The 21226-nt window shown below is 38.7% G+C and overlaps 1 protein-coding gene across 3 annotated transcripts; it reads right to left on the minus strand.

Moving 5' to 3' along the window:
* Window positions 1–4504: 4504 nt before the first annotated feature.
* RNMT (RNA guanine-7 methyltransferase) lies at window positions 4505–21218 on the minus strand. Of its 3 annotated transcripts, none has more exons than XM_085052474.1 (11): window positions 20651–21218; window positions 19020–19283; window positions 16187–16319; window positions 14605–14727; window positions 13447–13562; window positions 11640–11821; window positions 10904–11068; window positions 9653–9770; window positions 8798–8899; window positions 7577–7610; window positions 4505–6313 (listed from the first exon to the last, which is right to left on the minus strand). In XM_085052474.1, the coding sequence occupies exons 2-11, from the start codon at window positions 19251–19253 to the stop codon at window positions 6276–6278; spliced, it is 1245 nt and encodes a 414-aa protein (XP_084908600.1). In that variant the 5' UTR covers window positions 19254–19283; window positions 20651–21218; the 3' UTR covers window positions 4505–6275. The 3 variants fall into 3 exon arrangements, with proteins under 3 accessions (XP_084908600.1, XP_084908601.1, XP_084908603.1); XM_085052475.1 differs by lacking the exon at window positions 20651–21218 and adding an exon at window positions 20208–20348; XM_085052477.1 differs by lacking the exon at window positions 20651–21218 and adding an exon at window positions 20179–20197.
* Window positions 21219–21226: the final 8 nt, after the last annotated feature.

A 21226-nucleotide genomic window follows, 5' to 3' on the forward strand; every position in this document is an offset into this window, starting at 1 on the left:
AATAGGAATTTATTATTTAAGGTGGTGACCAGCAAAGGCTGAAACTCATTTCAAGTAGAACAGAGAAATGGGCACTGGTTATTCTGCACTACAATTTGAAGGAACTCCTGCAAAGCTGGAAAATGCATTTTATTAATCAGTGTTCTTCTCCACAAAATATTTTCACTATAAATGTCTTAGTTACAATAATTGAACTGATCAACTCACAAAGGAAACTTGAAAAACATTATTTCAACATAGCACTTGATAGAAGAATAGGGAAAAATGGGGGAACAGTAAACACTACTTTTTTTTTAAAATATTCCTTTTTTCTGCTCTTCTGTTTATTGAAAGGTGTACTGCCCTACCTTGTACAAATCATTTTTAAGGTAAAACTTAATGAAATTAATTACTGAGACAAAAAATTTCTACAGTAGGCTCCAGCTGTGACTCATGCACAGGTGCACAGACACTGCAGATGTTCTTCATCAGTGCACCTAAGTAATCTTTGAAGTCAGCACAAATTGACAACAGCAATGATGATTAAAATTAAAAATTGTACTACAAAAAGAATGTTAGAATAGAAGAAAATCAGTTTAAGACACTGATTTCTTCTGTCAGGCTGGCTATAGATGAAAGTCAGCTAAGAAAGCAACCTTTTAGACAGTCTTTTTAAAGTGGCATTGCTATAAAACTCCATTGTTTTGTCTTGAGATTCCTAAATAATGCCAGAAGAATGACATGTTACAATGCTGCAGAATTAATGGACTTCTACCAGCAGGACATTCTTCCCTCTCTTCTCTTCACTCCTTAGAAAAGAGGGGCACAATTTTGCTTGGCATATGAAAATACGGAAGGTAGTGGCCAAATTGCACATTTCATTAACATTTATCTCAGGAGTTGTCAGAGACCTCTGAAAAGGAAAAGCATAAAACTTGCTTTTTTTGCCTATTTTTTTCTAATGTGTTGCTAGTGGTCAGCAAAGCAGCAACCCCATCTTCATCAGCAGAACAATTCCATAAAGCAACAGTAATTTTATAATATGTATTTCCATATATCCCTATCCCCCTTCCCCCTGTACTGCTGGAGAGGAGAAGGTAGAGAATTCAGGAGTGAAGTTGAGCCTGGGAAGAAGGAAGGCATGGGGTAAGTTAGTTAAAGATTTAGTTTTTCTCATTATCTAACTCTGATTTCATTGATATTCAATTAACTTCCTCAAGTCAAGTCCAGTTTTCCCATGACAGTAACTGGTGACTGATCTCTCCCTGTTTTTATCTTGACCCACAAGCCTTTAATTTTACTTTCTCTCCTCTGCCCAGCTGAGGAGAAGAGTGATAGAGAGGCTTTGGTGGACACCTGGCATCCACTGAAGATCAACTCACCACAAATACACAATAAAAGATTGCTACTTTGCTTGAAATCCTTTAGCCTGGAGAAGAGAAGGCTCCACGGAGACATTATTAGGTCTTTCAATACTTAAAGAGGGCTTATAAAATAGGTGGAATGAGTTTTTTATCAGGACTTGTAGTGAAAAGACAAGATATAACAGTTTTAGACTAAAAGAGGGTAGACTTGAATTAAGTATAAAGAAGAAATTTTTACTGTGAAGATGGTGAGGCACTGGAAAAGGCTGTCCAGAGAAGTTGTGGATGTCACATCTCTGCGAGTATTCAAGACCTGGCTGGATGGGGCTTTGAGCAACCTAGTCAAGTAGAAGTTCTCCCTGCCCACAGCAGGAGAGTTGGACTAGGTGATCCTTTTTGGTCCCTTCTGACATGAACCAATCTATGTATCTATGAAATAGCCAAAATATTCTCACAGGATAAAAATAAAACATCAATTCTTCTTTATTCAGGCACAAAATCATAGTACTAGTGAAGGCGATGTCCATTGAGCTAGGGCAACATAAAAAGCCCTTGTCTTCTGATTTAAGGACTGGTTTTCAGAGGACAATCCATTCTTCCACCGGTCTGTGCAGTACCAAACATGCAACTGCTATCACACCACAAGCTAGTAATACAACCCACAAGCAAAATAAAACCCTATATTTAAATTTTGAGAGGTATGTCTTTGGGGCATCTTAGGACTATCTTCTCAATTTGTGCTACGTTTTATATAAACTTTACCTTTAACAGGCATTAGACAAACTAAGTAATCAGCCCTTTGATTACCACATTTGGGGCTCTGTGGTTTGCCTAAATCCTCTTGTGGGCTCAGAATTTGGGTAGCCAGCCCAGATGCTCGATTTTCTAAGAGACCCTAGAGCACACCATTATACTGAAGGTGCAGGGTGCCCTACACACTTGTACAGCAGCCCATTTCTTCCTTGAGGCTGCTGTTAAGAGGAAGCAGTGATTTTGCTTCTAGCTGAAGAAATACTTAATTAAATCTTTTATAAATTACACAAGGAAGCCAACAATTTCCAACCCTGTAATTATTGTTATTTGTTCAGCTCACAGCTCTTTTATAAAGAGGCACACTTCAGTTCCAGCCATCTGTTGCAGAGATGTTCACTGCAGGTGTCAAAGTGAACTGAAAAAAAGAAAAGGACTACTTGAACCAAAGAATTCAGAATAATTCTGCTACCAGAAAATTACTGCTCCACAGAGAAGTTTCCTTGGACTATAAAAATTAGAGCCTTAAAAGCTATATTTTATATATAAACCAAGGCTTTCTTCATGTTTATTGTTTCATGTAGGTTTTTGTAGTTTAAAACCTACAAAGACTAGTCTTGTGACTAAAATCAGAACAATTCCATCACTGCCCAGTCAGAAGTGAGTGAAAACTGAGACGGAAGCTGTTACTGGTTGGGAGCTAGTAAGTCACCAGCTGAGTAGTCTTATGCCAAGGCTATGAAAAAGACATAAAAGAAGAGCCAAGTGAGAAAGTATGACTTGAGCAATGTGAATATTGTTACTTTAAATCCCATGGTGATGCTCATGCCACTGCTAAGAGCAGTAAATTTTCAGTTTAATAACAGTTAATGATTAAATCAAACTGCCAGAAACACAGCTTCAGTGAATTCATACAGCACTGAGAGACAGAGAGCCCAACCCTTGTGAAGTTGCCCATTGAAACAATGCAGCCTATGAACTAAAAAAGTATCCCTTCCTCAGGCTTCATTAACAGCACAGATCAGTCAGACCTTAAATGTCCAAACACCTTATCCTGCAAATGGACCTGGGTTGCTGGGAGACACATTAGCCCAAATAAAAAGACAGCAATGTTGAGAACTAGCTTTAATAAAATGAAGGATGACAGCCTGTATTAAAATGACACTGGAAAACCTTTACCTCGGCAAAACCTAATGGATGAAGTTAACTTTGTTCTGCCCTACATCTGTTTTCTAAGTAACAGAAATATTTGAAGCAGTACGTAAATTTAGAATGGGGTATGCTGTAAGGGAGGTTAAGGGAAAGCCATTTCACCAGGACTAGTACATCCATGTAAAACGAAGCTGCAAAAAACTATAGTAACAGTTGTTAGTTTGGTTCGCATTCTTAGTATCATCAGCACAAAAATTTCAGACTTTTTTCTTTAAATCTCAAGTGAGGTTTTGTGTACAAAAACCACTCAAACGCTTGCCTCTGTGTCTTTTGGCAGTTAAATGACCTGTTTTTTGTGCTTCAAACTTCTGAAAAATCTGCACTCACAAGTAGCAATATAGATGTCCATTTCCTCACTTCCATACAGAGGATCTAATTTGTAGCATACAAGGGACTGAGATTACAAGACTACTGTTAATCCTGCTTGATATTAGATCCTGTTTCCTCCAGAACTATTATGACTTTAGCAATAAATGGAATGCAAGAGTGGATTTATTATTAGCCCCTTCATTACCCCACAGATGTTTTAAACTTGCTGCTCCCCAGCGTAATGTTCCCGAAATTAATGGTTTTCAAAGTCTTTAAAAATAGAGTTTAGCAATTAGAATACAGCATAATTACTTTTTCATTAAAATAGAGATTATACAAGAGTGCTTTATTAAATAGACTGACTCAAAAGGAGAACACTCATAGTCAAAGGACTGAGATGTTCATTATGTAAATTAAACTATTCAAGTCTTGTAACAGGAGAATGTGTAAGATTTGCAGCACACCTGAAGGATGGGATGCCATCCAGATGGAGCTGGACAATCTTGAGAAGTGGTCCCATGAGAATCCCATGAAGTTCAAGACGCAATGCAAGGTCCTGCATCTGGGTCAGGACAACCCCCAGTATAAATACAAGCTGAGGGATGAACAAATCAAGAGCAGCCTTGCCAAGGACTTGGGGATTGTGCCAGATGAGGGGCTGGACGTGACCTGGCAATGTGCACTTGCAGGCCAGAAAGCCAACCATGTCCTGGGCTGCATTCAAAGCAGTGTGGCCAGCAGTGTGAGCGAGGGGATTTTGTCCTTCTACTCTGCTCTGGTGAGATCCCAGCTGCAGACCAAATGACCCCAGAGGTCCCTTCAAACTCAACCATTATGTGATTATGTGATTGATATGTTAAGATTCACTTAAAAGAGGAAAGACACTCCACCATATTTCCTCTCTTTTTATTATTCTTAATTCTTCCAAAAATAGCATAACAATGTATTTTCAAATGAAATTTGATAAAAGGAATCTAACAAAACTAGCTTTGACGCACACAAATGTCAAAGAAACATTTTAGCACTTCTAAAGTGTGATCCTTTTCAGCTAGTTTCATGAGTACTAATTCTAGCAGACAAGAACGTCTTGTTTTCTTAATTTCAGCAGCAGAACTGACAGATTCTGCTGCTTCAGTGAAGGGTATAGGTGTTCTTCTAGACAATAAAAAACAATGGGAGTCATGGAGGAAAGAGTATGACCTAATAACAGGGGAAAGCAATACAACCACAAACTCATATAATCTGAACATTTAAGTCTTAACAGAAATGTTCTCTTCTAGGTTTACTATAACTTTTCAAAATACTCATGTACCATCATCATTTAATCTCTACGTAAACTCTATTAGCCAACAGCAGCCATCAGCTACAGTTAGCCCAAGAATGGAGAGAAAAAACATGAAGTATTCAGGCCTTCTCAGAAATGGGTGGCTTGAAGCACATGGGAAGTTGAGCAAACACTGTCCCAGAAACCCCTAAGCTCTAAGAGACTAAAAAGCAGTTACGATGGTAGTTAGGCACAGTTCTGCCTACTGGTATCATCTGATTGCATTCCCAAACAAAATATTTGGCTCTAATTTGGGGATTGCTACCCATAGGTACCAGGGTGTGTATGCACATGAACAGCCCTCCCTTCCAGAGAGAACTGCTGGTATCCTCAAATGTTACACAGGCTCCCCTTTTGGCTCATGATCCATGACGTGACCATGTTTTTAGCCTGAAGGACTGCAATGAGGTCCCCATCACCACCAACAGCTCATCCTACTGCCAAACCCATTTGGAATTTTATGAAACAAGAAAGAAAGGCATCCTAAGATCTGTCTAGTAAGTTTCAAGAAACACTAAAACTATCTAAAAGTCAGGAGAGTCTTTAATACAATAAAAAATGTTCAGTAATCTAAGTTAAGCAGCTGTTTCTGATTACCGCATAGGCATATTTGGAAAACAAAGTAGACATTTAAAACATTAGAAATTGAGTACTTTCTGAGCAGTTTTGTACAGAAAAAACTCATTTAATCTGGAAAGCACCATGAAGTGACACTACATATCAGCAAGCAGGAAAAACAAGAACGTCGTGAGATTTTTGTCATGTAAACTATGCCATGAATACCACTAAGGTAGATTTACACTGCAGGCTTGAGCACAGCACAGAGGTTCTCAAACTGACTCAGGTATTTTTGCTCTGCATGCAATGTAGACATACCCTCTATGTCTCAACAGATCTCATTATGAATTAACTGAGCTCTGCAGAACATTATTTAGGCCCTCACTCTGCATTATCGAAGTCAACAGTCATTCTCTCATCAACTTCAGAAAGTGCAGGGTCAGGCTTGTAATCACAAACATACTTCTACTAACAAAACATTTGTTTCTAACATGAAGCTGTGTTAGTTCAAACACAGGTTTTGAGAGCATGCAGATTGCTTACAAATGCTTAAAAAGACTGGTTCAGAATCTTTCTTATATATACACACACAAGTCCATCTGTCACAGACAGGCAATGTAACTCTAAATCACGAGCTTGCTCTAGTTTTTGGTAGTGTCCTGCACACATCTGATAATTAAAAAATAAAAAATAAAAAAATAGTTGCCACAATGGATTTCTGATCATTCCAACTTGCACATGGATATGATCTCTTCTTGCTGCATCCAGTATGTGAAGTTTCACAGTTGCTTCTCAAATGCAAATACCAAGTAAATACCTAAAAAAGAAAATGGCAGTTTTCAGTTTTCAGTAAAGTTTCAGCTCTTTTGGTGACTTAATTAAGTTCTCAAAATGTAACCAGGTTGATATTATACCCAAAGAACCTGCTAGCAAATTACTGAAATTACAAGAGATCTTATGATTTTACAGTAACTCTAGCATTCCGCTCCAGCACATTTCTACATGTTTTCACAGTAGAGGTCAGAAATGTGAATGAAATTAATAAATTACTGTGCCATTCTATATAAAAAGCTATATGCAAGTTTAAAGACTCTTTCATAGACGCTGTAATGGACAATCAGGGTTGAAATTATTAAATCCATTTTTAATTGAAATGTGAACGAACTCATGACAGATATGATCGATTTTGCTCTTTTACATTTTGATGGACTAAGAAGAAATTATAGCATTTTTTCAAGTCCAGAACAGTATGATTCTATTAATGGACACTTGTAGAGTCCACACCAGCAACCTTGGAAAACTCCTAGCTGGCATATAATCAATGCCAGCTTTGTCAGATGTTTGTTCCTATGCTCCACACAAGACAGATATGTTAAACAAGTTACTTGAGACCATGGGTCTAATTAAACATTTATGCATTTCCACTTGAATTCAACTTTTATTTTCAAGAATGAGGTGCCAAAGCTACTTGCAAATCTTTCAAGACAAGCCTATCAGGCATTCCTCAGCAACAATGCAAAGTTCCAGGTAAGCAACAAGCTGTGCTTATACTCTATCAGAAGCTCTGGACTCCAAATCTTTCTGGAAAAAGAGACTACTTAGGAAACACAGTAACCACTGAACTTTTAAAGGTATAAAAAACCCCTCTCAAATAGAAAATGAGATAATATCTCTACATTGCTAGAACCGATGTCTACCTTATAATTCATACATTCAAAAATGAGATAATAATTTAAGAAATCAGAGTGAAGATTTTTCTCCCTTATGAAATAAACAGCATTATTGTTTGTTTTTAAACTGCTAACACAACCAGCAAAATGGCCTGCAAAAATGCAAATCCTGGTTGGTTGTATTTATGCATTTCCCTTCCAATTTCTTGAGATGTGCACATTACATAATCTATACAGAGACATTTGAATTACACAAATAACAACTGCTTGTTATGCAAATATCTTATTATGCAAATATTTAAAATTTGCATTTTCTTCCACTATTTTTACTTCCACTAACTAACAAGGCTATTTTACACACTTTTCAAAGCAGTCATTCACTTAATACTGTTTTCAAAGCTATTACTTACTTGTTGCTTCCCATTCAGATTTACTCAATGTTCCCTAGAAAGAGACAGAAAAAACCAAACACAGTTTCAACAAAAAAAAGGAAATAATAAAACACTGATTTAACTCAGGATAATCAATCTTTCACTGATGAGCTTCTAACCTCCCCATCCCACTGACTGGCTATTGAGGGGTAAGAAGAGCATTACTGTAGACCACAGACACTTATAACTCCACTAACTATAATGGTAGGGAATTGGAAGACCCCAGAAAACAGAACACACCTAAAATAAACAGGTAAAGGAAAATGGGCCAACAGAGGTCTGGATGCCTCTGCAATGCAAAGCATACCTAGGTCCATTACCACACACCAGTGTGACCTGACCTGGCTCCAGCTGCTGTTCAGACCATGATGCCCACTACTCGTGCAGAGGTCAAGAGAAGACCCTACACCATGGTGCTGCCACCTTCCTCAGGAACACTGCCTGTCTCCACCCAACAACCCCCCACAGCCCACAGAAACTCTGTTTGCAAGAGACTAACTCTATGCTGCCCACTGACCAAACCTGACCAAATGGTTCACCTTTTAAAACAGCACTTGGCAAGAGACATCTTTGATCTGACTTGGCCATTTTCACGTTCTTAAGCCTATTTCTTAAAACAAGCATTTTTCTTTCTAAAATATTTTAATTTCAAATGTGGAGAACAGTAAGATGACTACACCTTCAAGAATTCAGAACATGAACAGTAGATGAATCAATGATTAAAAAAAAACAAACAACAAAACCAAGTTGAGAAGCTGACCACCCTCATGCTGTACTGATGATAATGAAAAGAATTATTTCAAATATATACAGTGTTATGAAGAGTTTTCAAATCTCACATGACAGGACTGGGAACTAAAGCTTTAAATCAGTGGTGTGAAGATCCAGAAACATAAGAAGATTCTTCAAATTAGGAATAGTTAGAAAGAACAGCTGTCAAGCAAGATGGAAAAAATATCTTTTCCCTCCTGCACTATTACAAATTTCCTAATAGCTACCAAATTAAGTAAATTTGATTCTTTGAGTATGGGATATAGATTAGATTAACTCCTTAGCCCTGCAGATCCACAATTTTTCACATGCAAAGAGACACTCATACCAACTTCACTGCAGTTGAAAGGAAGAAGGCACAACAGTTTGAAAGATCAGGACCTCAATTTCAAGACACCATTTGCTCTAGAGAAGTATGAACGAACTTACCAATGGTAATTTTGCCTTGCCATCTTTGATAAACTCTTTTGCATGCTCATAATCCTCAGGTTTATCAGAAACAAGCCTGGAATCACCAAATGTAGAATATGGCTGGAGAACATAGAAAAAAAACATTAAGTAGTGAAATACATTAATCACATCAAGGAAAGGGTTTGTCACAATACAGTCCAGAACAGGGATAAGTAATTCTGAAGATGATTTTAAATTTAGGTGTCTCCTCTATAGCACTGTTTTGCTCCATGGCAAGGAGCCCAGTCAGAGCAGATTATATGGCAGGATCTGCAATCCTATAAGGAACCAGCTCATTCTGGAGCAGTCTGTTCCTGAAGTACTGTACCCCACAGAGAGAATGTGTGCTGGATTGGTTTGTGAAAGACTATATCCCATTGTGAGGACCCATGCTGGACCAAGGGAAGAGTGTGAAGAGGAAGGAGAGGCAGAGACAACCTGTTAACAGACTGACCATAATCCCTATTTCCCTGACTGCAAGGCAGGGAGAGGAGGTAGAAAGGGCAAGAGTGAATGAGTGAAGCTGAGCCTGGGAACAAGCTCACTGTTTTGTCTGTGACAGTAATTACAATCTCCTTGAATTTATCTTGACCCACAAGTTTTTGTCCTGTTTTCTCCCCTCATCCTGTTGGGAAGAGGGAACAAGAAGGGTGTCTGGCAGCCAGTCAAGGTTAACACACCAGAACCACACTTTCAGCCCCAGAAACTAAATAGTTTCTATTGGTAGCCCTAAACTAATAGCAAAATGTTCACAGTGGGAATTTTGATTATTGCAAAAATAATTAAAAAGTGGTAAAATGCTATTAAAATTCAGTAAGTCAATTTTAAATTTACCTCCAAGGCCTGCATTCTCCTTAACAGCATTTTATGCTCCTCGTTCTTGATTTTTTCTTCATAGAATTCCCGAAATGTCATTTTGTAGACTAATTTCATACCATGTTTCTTTGCCATCCTGTCAAAATAATAAGCCTGATTAGGGAAGCCCCAAATTATTGTAGCTTTATTTTCAACAGAATAATTTTAAGCCACAGTGACATCTTATGGTATTCACCAGGATTACACTTTTTTTAGAATTTTTTTTCCTTAGTAAAGACATTTAGATGAAAAAAGCTGCAGCACCACCAGAAACTGTATTTTTTTTTAATTAGGAGAGCAAAAAACTATGCAGAAGTAATTTACAAACATTTTAATAGAAAAATGTCTCTCCTCCCAAAACAGAGAAGTTCCATGTGACCTTCTGGACAGACTATAATCTTTCCTCTGCAGTATCTGTCATATCAGATATTATTCATAGAGAATTTCTTTCTATTGTATTTAGTGCCTTACATCTCAATTATATGTAGCCACTGTGATCATGCAACACTGAAATTACAGCTGCCAGTGACAGATGCTGTTACTTTTCACAGACAACTACAAATGAAGTTCTTGAACAGGTTTGAAGGGAAAGCATAATACTGTTTACCCACACTGAGCTTGAATGATAGGAAAAAACCCAGTATGGAAACATTTGTCTGTACCTCAGGATACAGCTGGGAAAAGCAAATCTGAGGTCACACAGAGGTAAAAGTAAAATGTATGCTTACAGACGAAGATCATTTAGAGGAAGAAAAAAATTAAGTCATAGCAAAAATCCTATGAACATCTAAATAAAGAAAGCTGGAGAAGCCAAGAAAGAGGCACCATGATGAAGAGGATATACAAGAAAGCTTGCTGAAAGACTAAAAAAAGTTAGAAAGAAACCCCTCAAAAAGTTATGATTAAAGAAGAAAAAGCTGACAGTACTAAAGATTTGCTGACAGTTCCAGCATATCAGATACAGATGTCCTCCTGTGAGACACATTTTAATTCCTTACAGCTTCTGACCAGACCACCTTCAAATGAGTGCAATGGGCAGATTACAGCTACCAATGGAAATGCAAAAAACCTCTGCATTTGAAGCAACAACAAAAAATTAAGAACTGAAAAATATTAAGAAAGACAAAATGTGATTTACTGCAAGTATTATGCAATGACACATAAATGAAACAAATGTTTATTATATGTTCCACAGCTTTGATTGCATAATGAATTCAAAACTTAACTTACTCTTCCAGCAATGGAAAGTAAACCAGAAACTCAGGGACATCAACCACTTCTTCCAAGTGAAAATCATACTTGCAGCCAAATAAAGGATAGTCTCCCTTCTTTTCAAATTTTACATTGTACACATCATTGCCAAAGGAATTTGTTTCTGAAGCTTCAAGCCTCTTTCTATAAAATGACATATAAACAAACATTTATTAACCAGTATTTAACACAGAGAAAACTACACATAAGAGGCCTGAAAGTGTTTCTCCCAATACTATTCAGTGATCTCTCCAGTTTCACACTTCCCTTATCTAATATGGTAATGAAACAATGAAATGAAGCAGCATACTGGGTTTTAACAGTTTATCATTCCTATACAATATACCAAGGACTAAATGGACCTAAAAGATGAACCTTTAGCCCAGAAACATGGACCACAAAACCCTGACAGTTTTTCCCCAGGCTGTGGCCATTTTGCCACTATTTAAATCACAATAGAGGGCTGAAGTGTATGAAGACCTATACTCTACACCAGAAGAGCCATGGGGGAAGAGACAAGAGTTAGTACTGACTTACCTTTTTGAGTCAAGTTCACAAGCATGATTTTTTTTACTAGAATCCAAAATTGTTGCAAAAAACTTGCTTTTGTTTGCACAAACATATTGGAGCACTGCAAGAACAACTATCACTTAACAATGCTTAACAATCACTTAACAAGACTTTTGGAAGACTAACAGAACATAAAAGTACTTACACAAGTTCAAAGCTATTTGGAGTTGTGCCAATAAAATAACCTCCAGGAGAGAGGTTCCCACAAGCATTTTTAAGCATCATGTCAGCCTGCTCATACGTCTCAAATGAATAGTGGTAAACAAATTGACAGCTGCAAATGTCAAAGCGCATATCTGGATCACTGTACTTCGAAGACAAGAGATCCTGCAACAGATAAAAAAGAAACAAAAGCTACAAAACCAAGCATCATTCACTTAAATCTTCTAACAAATGCACTACTTCCATAATTCTTTGAATTCTCTACAGTTTGTCCTTTCAGCCCCCATTCCTTTAACAAATTCAACAAAGACAAGATGAAAAAGGTAAGAGTAAGAAAAGGCTCTCTCCTACACAGAAAACCATACACACTATTTAGAAACAACAAGAATACACACACATTTCAAAGTTATAATGTCCTCAGATTCTTTTCATGTTGTCAAGTAACACTGCTACACCTGAAAGACCAAAACCCAAGGTTAGTTAACTTGTAGTTTCCACAAGTACTTTATTGCTGGGGGCTTATAACTGGCCGCCATTTAGCAGGAAAAAAATACTGTAGTAAAATGAATTTCAGTTCACTAAGTCTCTGTAATGAGAACTGACTCATTAAACATGTACGTGAGAGGAGAAGGTTAAATACGATAGTTTGCCCTGCCCAGCGAGTTTTATTTGTCTGTATTCTGACCCATTTTCATCACCAATGTACTCCTTCTCACTCCAGACAAAGTAACTAAAATCTGAAGAACTTGAAGCCCTTGAAATTTGTCAGCTTAAAACTTGCTTTGAGCCTGTACTCAGCAGATACAGAGAAAGACAGGAAAATGAGAAACAGAAGTAGGCAGAATTGGACAAGCTGTGAGAATCAGATTTTGCAAGATATACAACATTCACGATAGAGATCCAAAGTCAGGGAAATTAACTTTTATGTACAAGGACAGACAGAACAAAGCAACATTAAAAGCATATGGATCTAAGACTGAGCTGTAATAGCAACATGAAAACAGCCCTTTCTTTCCTGGCCAAGCCTCTTTTCTCTCTCCCCCAGCTGTAAGCTTGAGTCGAGAGATGACATGAACCTGCAACAGACTATTTCTCAGAAGGAAAGGCAACCAAGAATTCAAGCAAACAACCCTTCATGCAAGGCTGAGAAGAGGTTCAGCTTTTCCACAGATATGCTGGAACCAGACAGGTTCTGTCTCTCAGCCTCCAAGACCAGGGCACTCTCAGCCTGCATTTCTAAGAAGCAAAAGCAGTTCTGGTTACAAGACTGCCTCTGAAGCCTCAGCCACGCATTCAGCGCTGACTCCAGACGGTCTAAGAAACCTGTTTTACCACAAAAGTTTTAAAGGTGCATATTATACTAAACAAAATGCCACAGCAAAGAAAAAATTGTAAGTAAAGCACACAAGTCAAATCAGAAAAGGTCCCTTATTTATTCCAGCATTCACCAAGATAGTTTCCAACATCCCATGCTGTCTCACAGAACTCCAATGGTAAAAAGTCATTCCGCTCCCCTTGTCAAGTAAAAGACACTGAAAGTACCAGATTTATTATCTGGAAAAGACATTCAGGCTTCAGGAATATTACACTATACAACAGCAGCAAAATGCACCTACGTACATCTTAAGCAACCTTCCAGTAACCCTTATGGCTGATTGCCCTGGTAGTACAATAATCCAACTTTAAAAATACATTTACCCAAAATATTACAGCACTACCATCCACCTCCTACACTTGCTTAACAAAAGAATGTTAAATCTCAAAAATATTACACAGCATAGGAAGTGTACCTTGGTACTATCTGCTTGTATGAATTCTGCATCAAAAATATGTTCATTATACCGACATCGGGCTTTCATTTCTTCATAACGGTGCTTGCACTGTTGCACAGAAATATCAGCAATGTCTATATATGGAAAGATAGTAAAAATAAAAATCATAAATAAAGTTTTTAAAAGTGTGTAAACTGCTTCCCAGACAGGAAAACTGGAGTGATTACTGGAACACCGAGGTACAATATAGCAGGATAAAAAACTGATCTTCAGTTCTGTTAAAACAGCTCAGCTCCCTCAGATTCTTAATATTCTTAAAAATATAAAAGATGTTGAAATGTAGTTATTTCTGATATGTTACATCATGGGATTTTTTTTAAATTCTAAGACTGCTTCTTTCTCTCATCGGGTTTCTGACAATATGCAATAAATTTATATAAGAACTTTGGAAGTAAATGAATTAACTGTATTTGAATATTGCCTGCTGAAAAATCCAAGGAAGAAATGTAAAATGTAGAGTACCCAAAGTAATGTAACCCCCACTGAAAGAATTTTAGTATCTAATTAAATTTAGAGTTAAGTAATACTTCTTCTGGTTATCCTTGGAAGACTTTTTGAGAAAAGGGAAGATGGTATCTTCCTCCCAACATCTAAGCAAATTATCCAAACGAGGTTTTTTTTAATCAGCTTTCAGCTCTTCCCCCTGAGTCTGAAAATCTTGAGTTGATTGTAACACCCAAGACCATTTTTTTCACAACACTGGGGGTTTTATCTGATTTTTAAATGCAACTCCTCTGCATGTGTTTTCAGAATAATTAAAAATACTACAAGAGACTAGACGTGGGAGAAAATACATAAAATACAAAATGTCAGTCTTTTCCCCAGGGTGACATTTTGCCTAAGGCAATCTGTGGCAATGGTGTTTTTCTCTAGTGATGCCAGTTTTCACTTACGAGTTGAATTGAAAGCCAAATACACAGAAAGCCAGCGATTCTTATATTTCTGCTTGTAATCAAGTCATATCTTCAGGTTAAAAGACAAAATACAACCTTCTGCACAAAAGGTATTCTTTGACTTACTGGGAAAAAACAAATAATAAAATACTGGAGATGTACTTGGTTTCCCATAAAAAACTGGTGTACTCTCCCTAGAAAGACATTCTACATGTATTCTTACCAGTACAGACGAGTTTTTTAATTCTGCCTTTTTTCCATTTCAGTAAGTCTCCACCTTTGCCACATCCTAGATCCAAAACAGTTATATCACTCTTCTTCTGCCGTACCCGGTCTATAAATTCACCTAGAAAAATAAAAATAGAGAGCATATACACACATCTCTGTATTTCATTTGTATTGCACATAAAAGCCTAAAGAACCAAAAGGTTTTGAGAATTTTAAAACACCTTGGACCTTAGTTTACCTATAAGTCTTCTTAATGTTACAATCTCAAATCTGTTTTTTCTAGAATGATGAAAATAACCCCAGACTTTTAAGACTATGGAGAAGATGAACATTTTTGGTGCTTAATGTGCTGTGCATGTAACTTGACTGAAGCTCTGAACTGTTTCCCTGGCTAGGGCAAAACTGCACATGGCTAAACAACCACCCTGTACATGAGGAGGGAAACAGGGTTCCCTTTCATTACCATTATAATGAAGGCAGATGTTATTTAAAAGCATGGGAAAGCCTTTTGCAGAAGAGTAAAAGCCAATTAAAAGCATCAGCCACAACATCTCCTCCCGGTCACATCACAAAAATGCATCATGTTTTCCACTCACTCTCCCAGGCCTTACAATAACAGCGGCTACTCATTTGCTGTCTCTCTGTCCTACATACACAAGTTACATCTTTTCTACTCTCTCTACCCTGTCTACATTCTCTCTGCTCTGACTGATGTTGGCATATTATGTAAAACATTTCAGCGTGCTAGCAACTTTTCTTCACAGTAGGAGACATGAAATATGTTTTGATACAACTGCTATAAAGCCACACTGCTGAAAGTCTTTATGACAGAAAGGCTTCAACACAGGCTTCAGAACAGCTTTATAGAAATCTAAATATTGCTTCTAACTGCTCTGATATAACACAACAAAAAGCAGCATGCAAAGACAAATGGTGCCAACATCTCCTGGCACAGATCCCTCTTCATGAACCTGTGGTGCTGTGCTGTTGATTCTTTTCTTTGTTGGCAGATATCTGACGGTTTTATTTCTTCACTTTGGAATTAATTTGTGGAGCAGAAGACTTTGTATTTTAATAAAAACCTGCTGATTCTTAAAGAACTACATCCTTTAGCTGTCCATCTTTTAAACCATTGACTATGGATAATATAGAAAATATGTATGTGTTCAAGCCTCCTGCAGAATTGCTTAACCATGATCTGAGCACAGACTGCTCTGGGAAAATGCCTAAGAAATTAGTTGAGATAGATTGAGCTGTTCTTGTTTAAATCTAAGAACATTTAGATTCTTTATTATTTAAAGCTGTACTTTTCTCTTTAAAAATGTCACAAAGAACAGTTTCCAGTATGAACTTTTTAAGTCAGTTGATTTTTAAAACTTAAGCATACACTTTGCACTCCAACAATACAAAACACTATCACAGAGCTTCAAATTAAATATAGTTTGAAAACTTACTAGGTATTACGAGCCAAAAAGTCATAACCAACATCAGAAAACCAACATCAGGAGAAGTTACATTTTGATACCAAAATTAGTTACATTTTAATCAACGCTAAGCACTCAGGTAAGGAATCTTACCAATGAGGACACTCTTTGTCCAATTATTAAAGTTTCGGAGGTAGAATATGCGAGACTGGCTACGTTTTTCCAATCCAACTTCTTGAAGCTCATTATAATGCGCAGCTACAGCTTGCCCGTGGCCAATGGTACGCTGCAGAAACCATGGAAGGAACAGGCTCAAGCAGTGAATTCTTTTTATTACTGTTTCATTTAATCAAAAGACACACATGTTCACTTCAAGGATTTAAGAAAGCAAACAAGCAATACTATGAAAAGCACCATCACTATAAAGAGATTTCCCACATCTGTCCTCGTACTGATGTCAGTACTGCAATTATCACAGCAACACTCACAAATTTAACCCCCATTTTCAGTTGATTCTAGCAATTTCTGGATGATGGATATTGCCCAGCATCTTTCCTTCACAGAAATACTTAACTTTCAGTTCTCTAATACACTCACCACTCTCAAAGAACATGTTTTGTACCTCTTAAGCCTGGGACTGAAGAAGAGGATGCTCCTTCTCAAGGAACTTTAAGCCTCTTCAAAGAGCATGTTTCAGAAATTCAGTGTTTTCTTTTGATAGAAGTGTATAAACTGCCAATTTAACCAAAATGCCAACTGGCTGATGTCACATAAAGGCCCAAGTGGATGACCCCATTGCCAGAGCTTTAAAAGGCTATGCTAAAGGAATGAGAGGAATTGTTTGACAACATATTCCATCTCATGCTTACAAGTTAGCTGTAGAAGTGTCTCTGATTTAGCCTTAACTCAAAATAATTTAGCCTTAACTCAAAATAACTCCAAGAGATTTCTGTCCAGCCTTAGCTTTAAATTTTACAAGACATTTCTGTCCCATGTTACACAGAGAAGCAGTCCAGATATTATGCTGCCAATATTTCTTCACCTTGAAAATAATCTTCAACCATAACCATGCTGTGAAAATAAATTATAAATAAAATCCAATGTAATGGAGCAAAGACAACCAACATGAATTCTGTGAGGTACAAAAGCATTTGAAATAACAGTACAAACCTGAATGAAGCCATTAAAAGCATTCCCAACAGCTCACTACAGAAGTCAATATCCCAACATCTTACTATTCAAATAGTAGTTCCTCAAGGAAGGTTTGGCTGCTTAAGATAATATGTGAATTCTTCAGTGTTTCATGTACTTTTGGTAACCTTCAGAATGAACACCGACCTACTTGCCTGAAATCTCCATAATATCATCATCTGTTTATTACCACACTGGGCTGACTGATACTAACAAACATTTTAACCACTTCAATTCTTTTTCAGAGTTAGCATAGATGGGTCCCTGAATGCCCACTGAAGGTGACAGAAGCAAGAACAGCTGACTCAGGCAAATCTGGGGGACACACTCATACAAACCATTAACACATCTCAGCTGCAAAAAGCCATCAGCAACCACAGCTAGATGCTGGTAGCCATGTTCAATCACCTCTCTACACCCTTAAGCTACACAAACCCAATGTGGTTCTTGTTCATCTTAAGCCTTATCCCACCTTATTAAAAAGATGAAAGGGTTAATGACGTTTCTACCACAACAAAGGGCATCCTTTATTTTGCCAGACTGCTAAGCCCTAAATTAACATCCTGAGAAAATTCTGGGCACAGAAATAAAACATTGGATCAGACATTTTCAAATTATACTTAAATAGCCCAAAAGGATGAATTGACTGGATATTAAAGCATCAGTTTCTACAAGTTCATACATAATAAAGGACAACATCATGTAAAACATTACCCTTTTCACCCTCCCAGGTGGACATATAAAAGGATAAACATTTTCTGCCACTTTTTTAGTCATGAAATATAAAAAAGCACCTGTAAGTCTTTCACTACTTCACTTTGCCAACAAATCATACTGAAATGATATCACAGAGGACGCAGTCTGTAGAGTTTTGTAAACCATACAGTATCTTACTGGGGAAATGAAAGGACAAAATTACTTTATGGAAGAACTTCCCAAGCACAGGTAACTATAACAACACATGTGAGATCTGAGTTCAAGATATGGGACTTGGACTAATGCCAGTAAACCCTACACTACACTACCAGATTGCTACCACATGGATGATGGAACAGTCTTACAATTAGACTGATGCCTGATGGGTTTTTTGTGCTTTTCCATTATACTTTTATACCCTTTTTATATACTTTATATCCTTTCCCATTCCTGTAATTTTTACTCCCTATATCTTAGCCCACATGTTTATAACCCTTGTACTCTAGCCTAGTTCAGAATTCTTTGGAGAAGACGAAACATCCCCACAATCTCAAGAACAAGAGGCACCAACCTTGAACGGAGCCTCATCTCTGGAACATGTTTTTGTAAACTAAGTTGTAGCCTTTTGGGGGGAGAAGTAATTAGAATAAGGGGGCAATTACTTCTTTTGTTAGGTTTCTTATTGGGGAATTTCAGATAGGTATGCTAATTGGTGAGGTCCATAAAATTGTATACACGTTGTACCTGGGGTCTCTTTTTCGTTGTGGTACCACCTCTGACGATGGTGCACCTGGGATCATATTAAACCAAGGTTAATATGAGGTTAACCTTTTCCCTAGACTGTGGTGTCTGCGTCTCATTTTTACCAGCTTTTAGGCAACAAGACTAACCATGTACTGAGATTATCATTCTAATTACCAGTCCTGTTTGTCCTCTCTGAAGCCCAGCATCTGTGCACCTGTTACTTTCCTAGGAAACATTTTGATACTTGGTGTTTTGTGCTGGCTCACACATGTCTAGCATAAATATTTCCAATCTTTTCTTGAGCTAAGGTTTTGAAAAGAGGATTTGAAAACTGCTCAAAATAAATAATACTCACTACTTTCTTAGGAGGTTCATCTTCAGAATCTAAATTCTTCCTCTTTCCTCTGCCAACCTGATCACCACTATCAACTTCTTTTTCATTTTCAGTAGACTGCTCTGTACCTGACGCAGAACTATTGCCTTCACACCCGAGACCTGAATCTGACTCTAAAGTATGAGGTGTTTTCTCCACTTCTTCATCCAAATTCTTCTCTACTTCGTGTTCCTCTGTCTTGGTTACATCAGCCATTTTGAATGGTCCACTGATCAGAATGGAAATCTATAGAGGGGAAAGAAACAAACCACCAATGATTTTCAGTGTTGAATTTCACTTACTCATGGTTATGATCATGACTTTCAAACATAACACTTGCATTTCACCGTAGATAACACACAGATTCTGAAATTGACCAGTTGGTTAATAAAGACAACACAATAAAATAAAGACAACAACAAAAAAACTTGAAAGCACTCAATAAATAAGATCAAATTAAGATAAATTATTATTTTTAATTTCAGAGTTGTTCCTACGTATCTTTATTGATTCAACTGCGACACGTTACTGTTTTTTAGACTGTAATCTCTCTTTCCCTCCCCATAAAAGGTAATCTACAAATCACTTTATGTTTACAAACACAGACAGGTTCTCTCAAATTAGTAAACTCGTTATTTGAACTGATATGCTTTAAAATGGATGTCTTCAAATAAAAGATCAAGATGGGTTTTTATGAGCAAATTTTCTTATCAGTTGTGGATCTTCCAGTTTGCCAAGAATATCCACTATGCTCTGAACTTGACTAATACATGGAATATTCAGCTGCACCTGCATTTCTACATCTCCACTTCACAAATATCTACACAGCCTGCAGGACTGCAAACCACTGCCACAAAGCTCATTTGGTCTCCAGGCACATCCCAGCCTTCTTTACACCACCATTGGGAGGCAAAGCACCTACTTTTTAATAAGGCATGGGAGAGAGCAATTTGGCAACTCCTTTTCTGAAACTGTGGCTTAAATCATCCAAAAAACCAAAAAATCAAAAATCATATCCAAGTCCACCGTACCCAGCCTCACCTCCTAATGAGGGCCAGAACATACCAACTACATAGAGACACCAGAGCAGCTTTCCTCAAAACAAATGGCCTCAAAGTACTTAAAAATATAATTCTTCCACCTTCACATGCTTCCACCACGGCACAGCACCTGACTGAGTTTCCAAAGCAGCAGCAGCAGCAGGAGCACGCTCTTCCTTATCCTCACCCGGCTATTCCAAGCAGATGTTTTGAAGGCCTAAATTGTGAAACGATCCGACTTTCATAACTAGCGATGGCAACCAAGTGCCCAGAGGGAGCAGCAGCTCCTTCAGCCGGGGCACTCAAGCCGCCCGGAGCGAGGGGAGGATGGGCCCGCCAGCCCCGGGACGCGCCCTCCGCCTCCCTCCTTCCCTCCCTCGCCCCGTGACGCGGCCGGGAGGCCTCAGGGCCTTCTCTCCCGTTAACGGGGCGGCGGCGCCCCTCGCTTCTTTGCGGCCCCATCGGCCTCGCCGTCCGCCCAGGCCGAGGGCCCCGGGCCCCTGTGCCGCCGCCGGGCCGCCCGGGGCAGGGAGGGAAGCAGGGCGGGCAGCAGTGACCCGGCCCGGCACTCACCGGCTCAGCGCTCCGCCATCCCTGTTTGCGGAAGTGACGATGGCCGCCGGGGCGTCACGTTCCGGCGAGGGGCGGAGGGCAGGCGGGAGCGGGAGTGCGGGGCGGTGTGCGCGGTGTCTAGTGACGGACGCGGGTGTTGTGAGGCGTGGCTGAGGGAGCTGGGGTTGTTCAGCCGGGAGAAGAGCAGGCTCGGGGGGAGCACATCGCGCTCTACAACTCTCTGACAGGAGGCTGTAGTGAGCTGGGACCAGTCTGTCCTACCGTGCCTGCAGTGAGAGGACCGGAGGAAATGGCCTTAACTTGGGACAGGGGAGATTCAGATTAGATTGTTGAAACACTTTTTCACTGTTAGGATGGTCAGGCCTTGGAATAGGTTTCCCAGGGGGGTGTTAGTCACCCTCCCTGGAGGTGTTTAAGAGATCCAACGCCTGGATCTGGCGCTGGGTGATTGGTTTAGGAGTCACAGAGGTGGTGCCGGATTGATGGTTACACCGGGTGGTCTTAAAGGTCACTTGGCTGGTTGTATGAGAAGTGGCGGAGCCGTCTGTGGGGACAGGGACTACGAGTCCCAGGGTG

The sequence above is a fragment of the Lichenostomus cassidix genome, chromosome 2 (genome assembly GCF_008360975.1).
Source record: "Lichenostomus cassidix isolate B80296 chromosome 2, HeHo_3.0, whole genome shotgun sequence".
Classification (NCBI taxonomy): Eukaryota; Metazoa; Chordata; class Aves; order Passeriformes; family Meliphagidae; genus Lichenostomus; species Lichenostomus cassidix.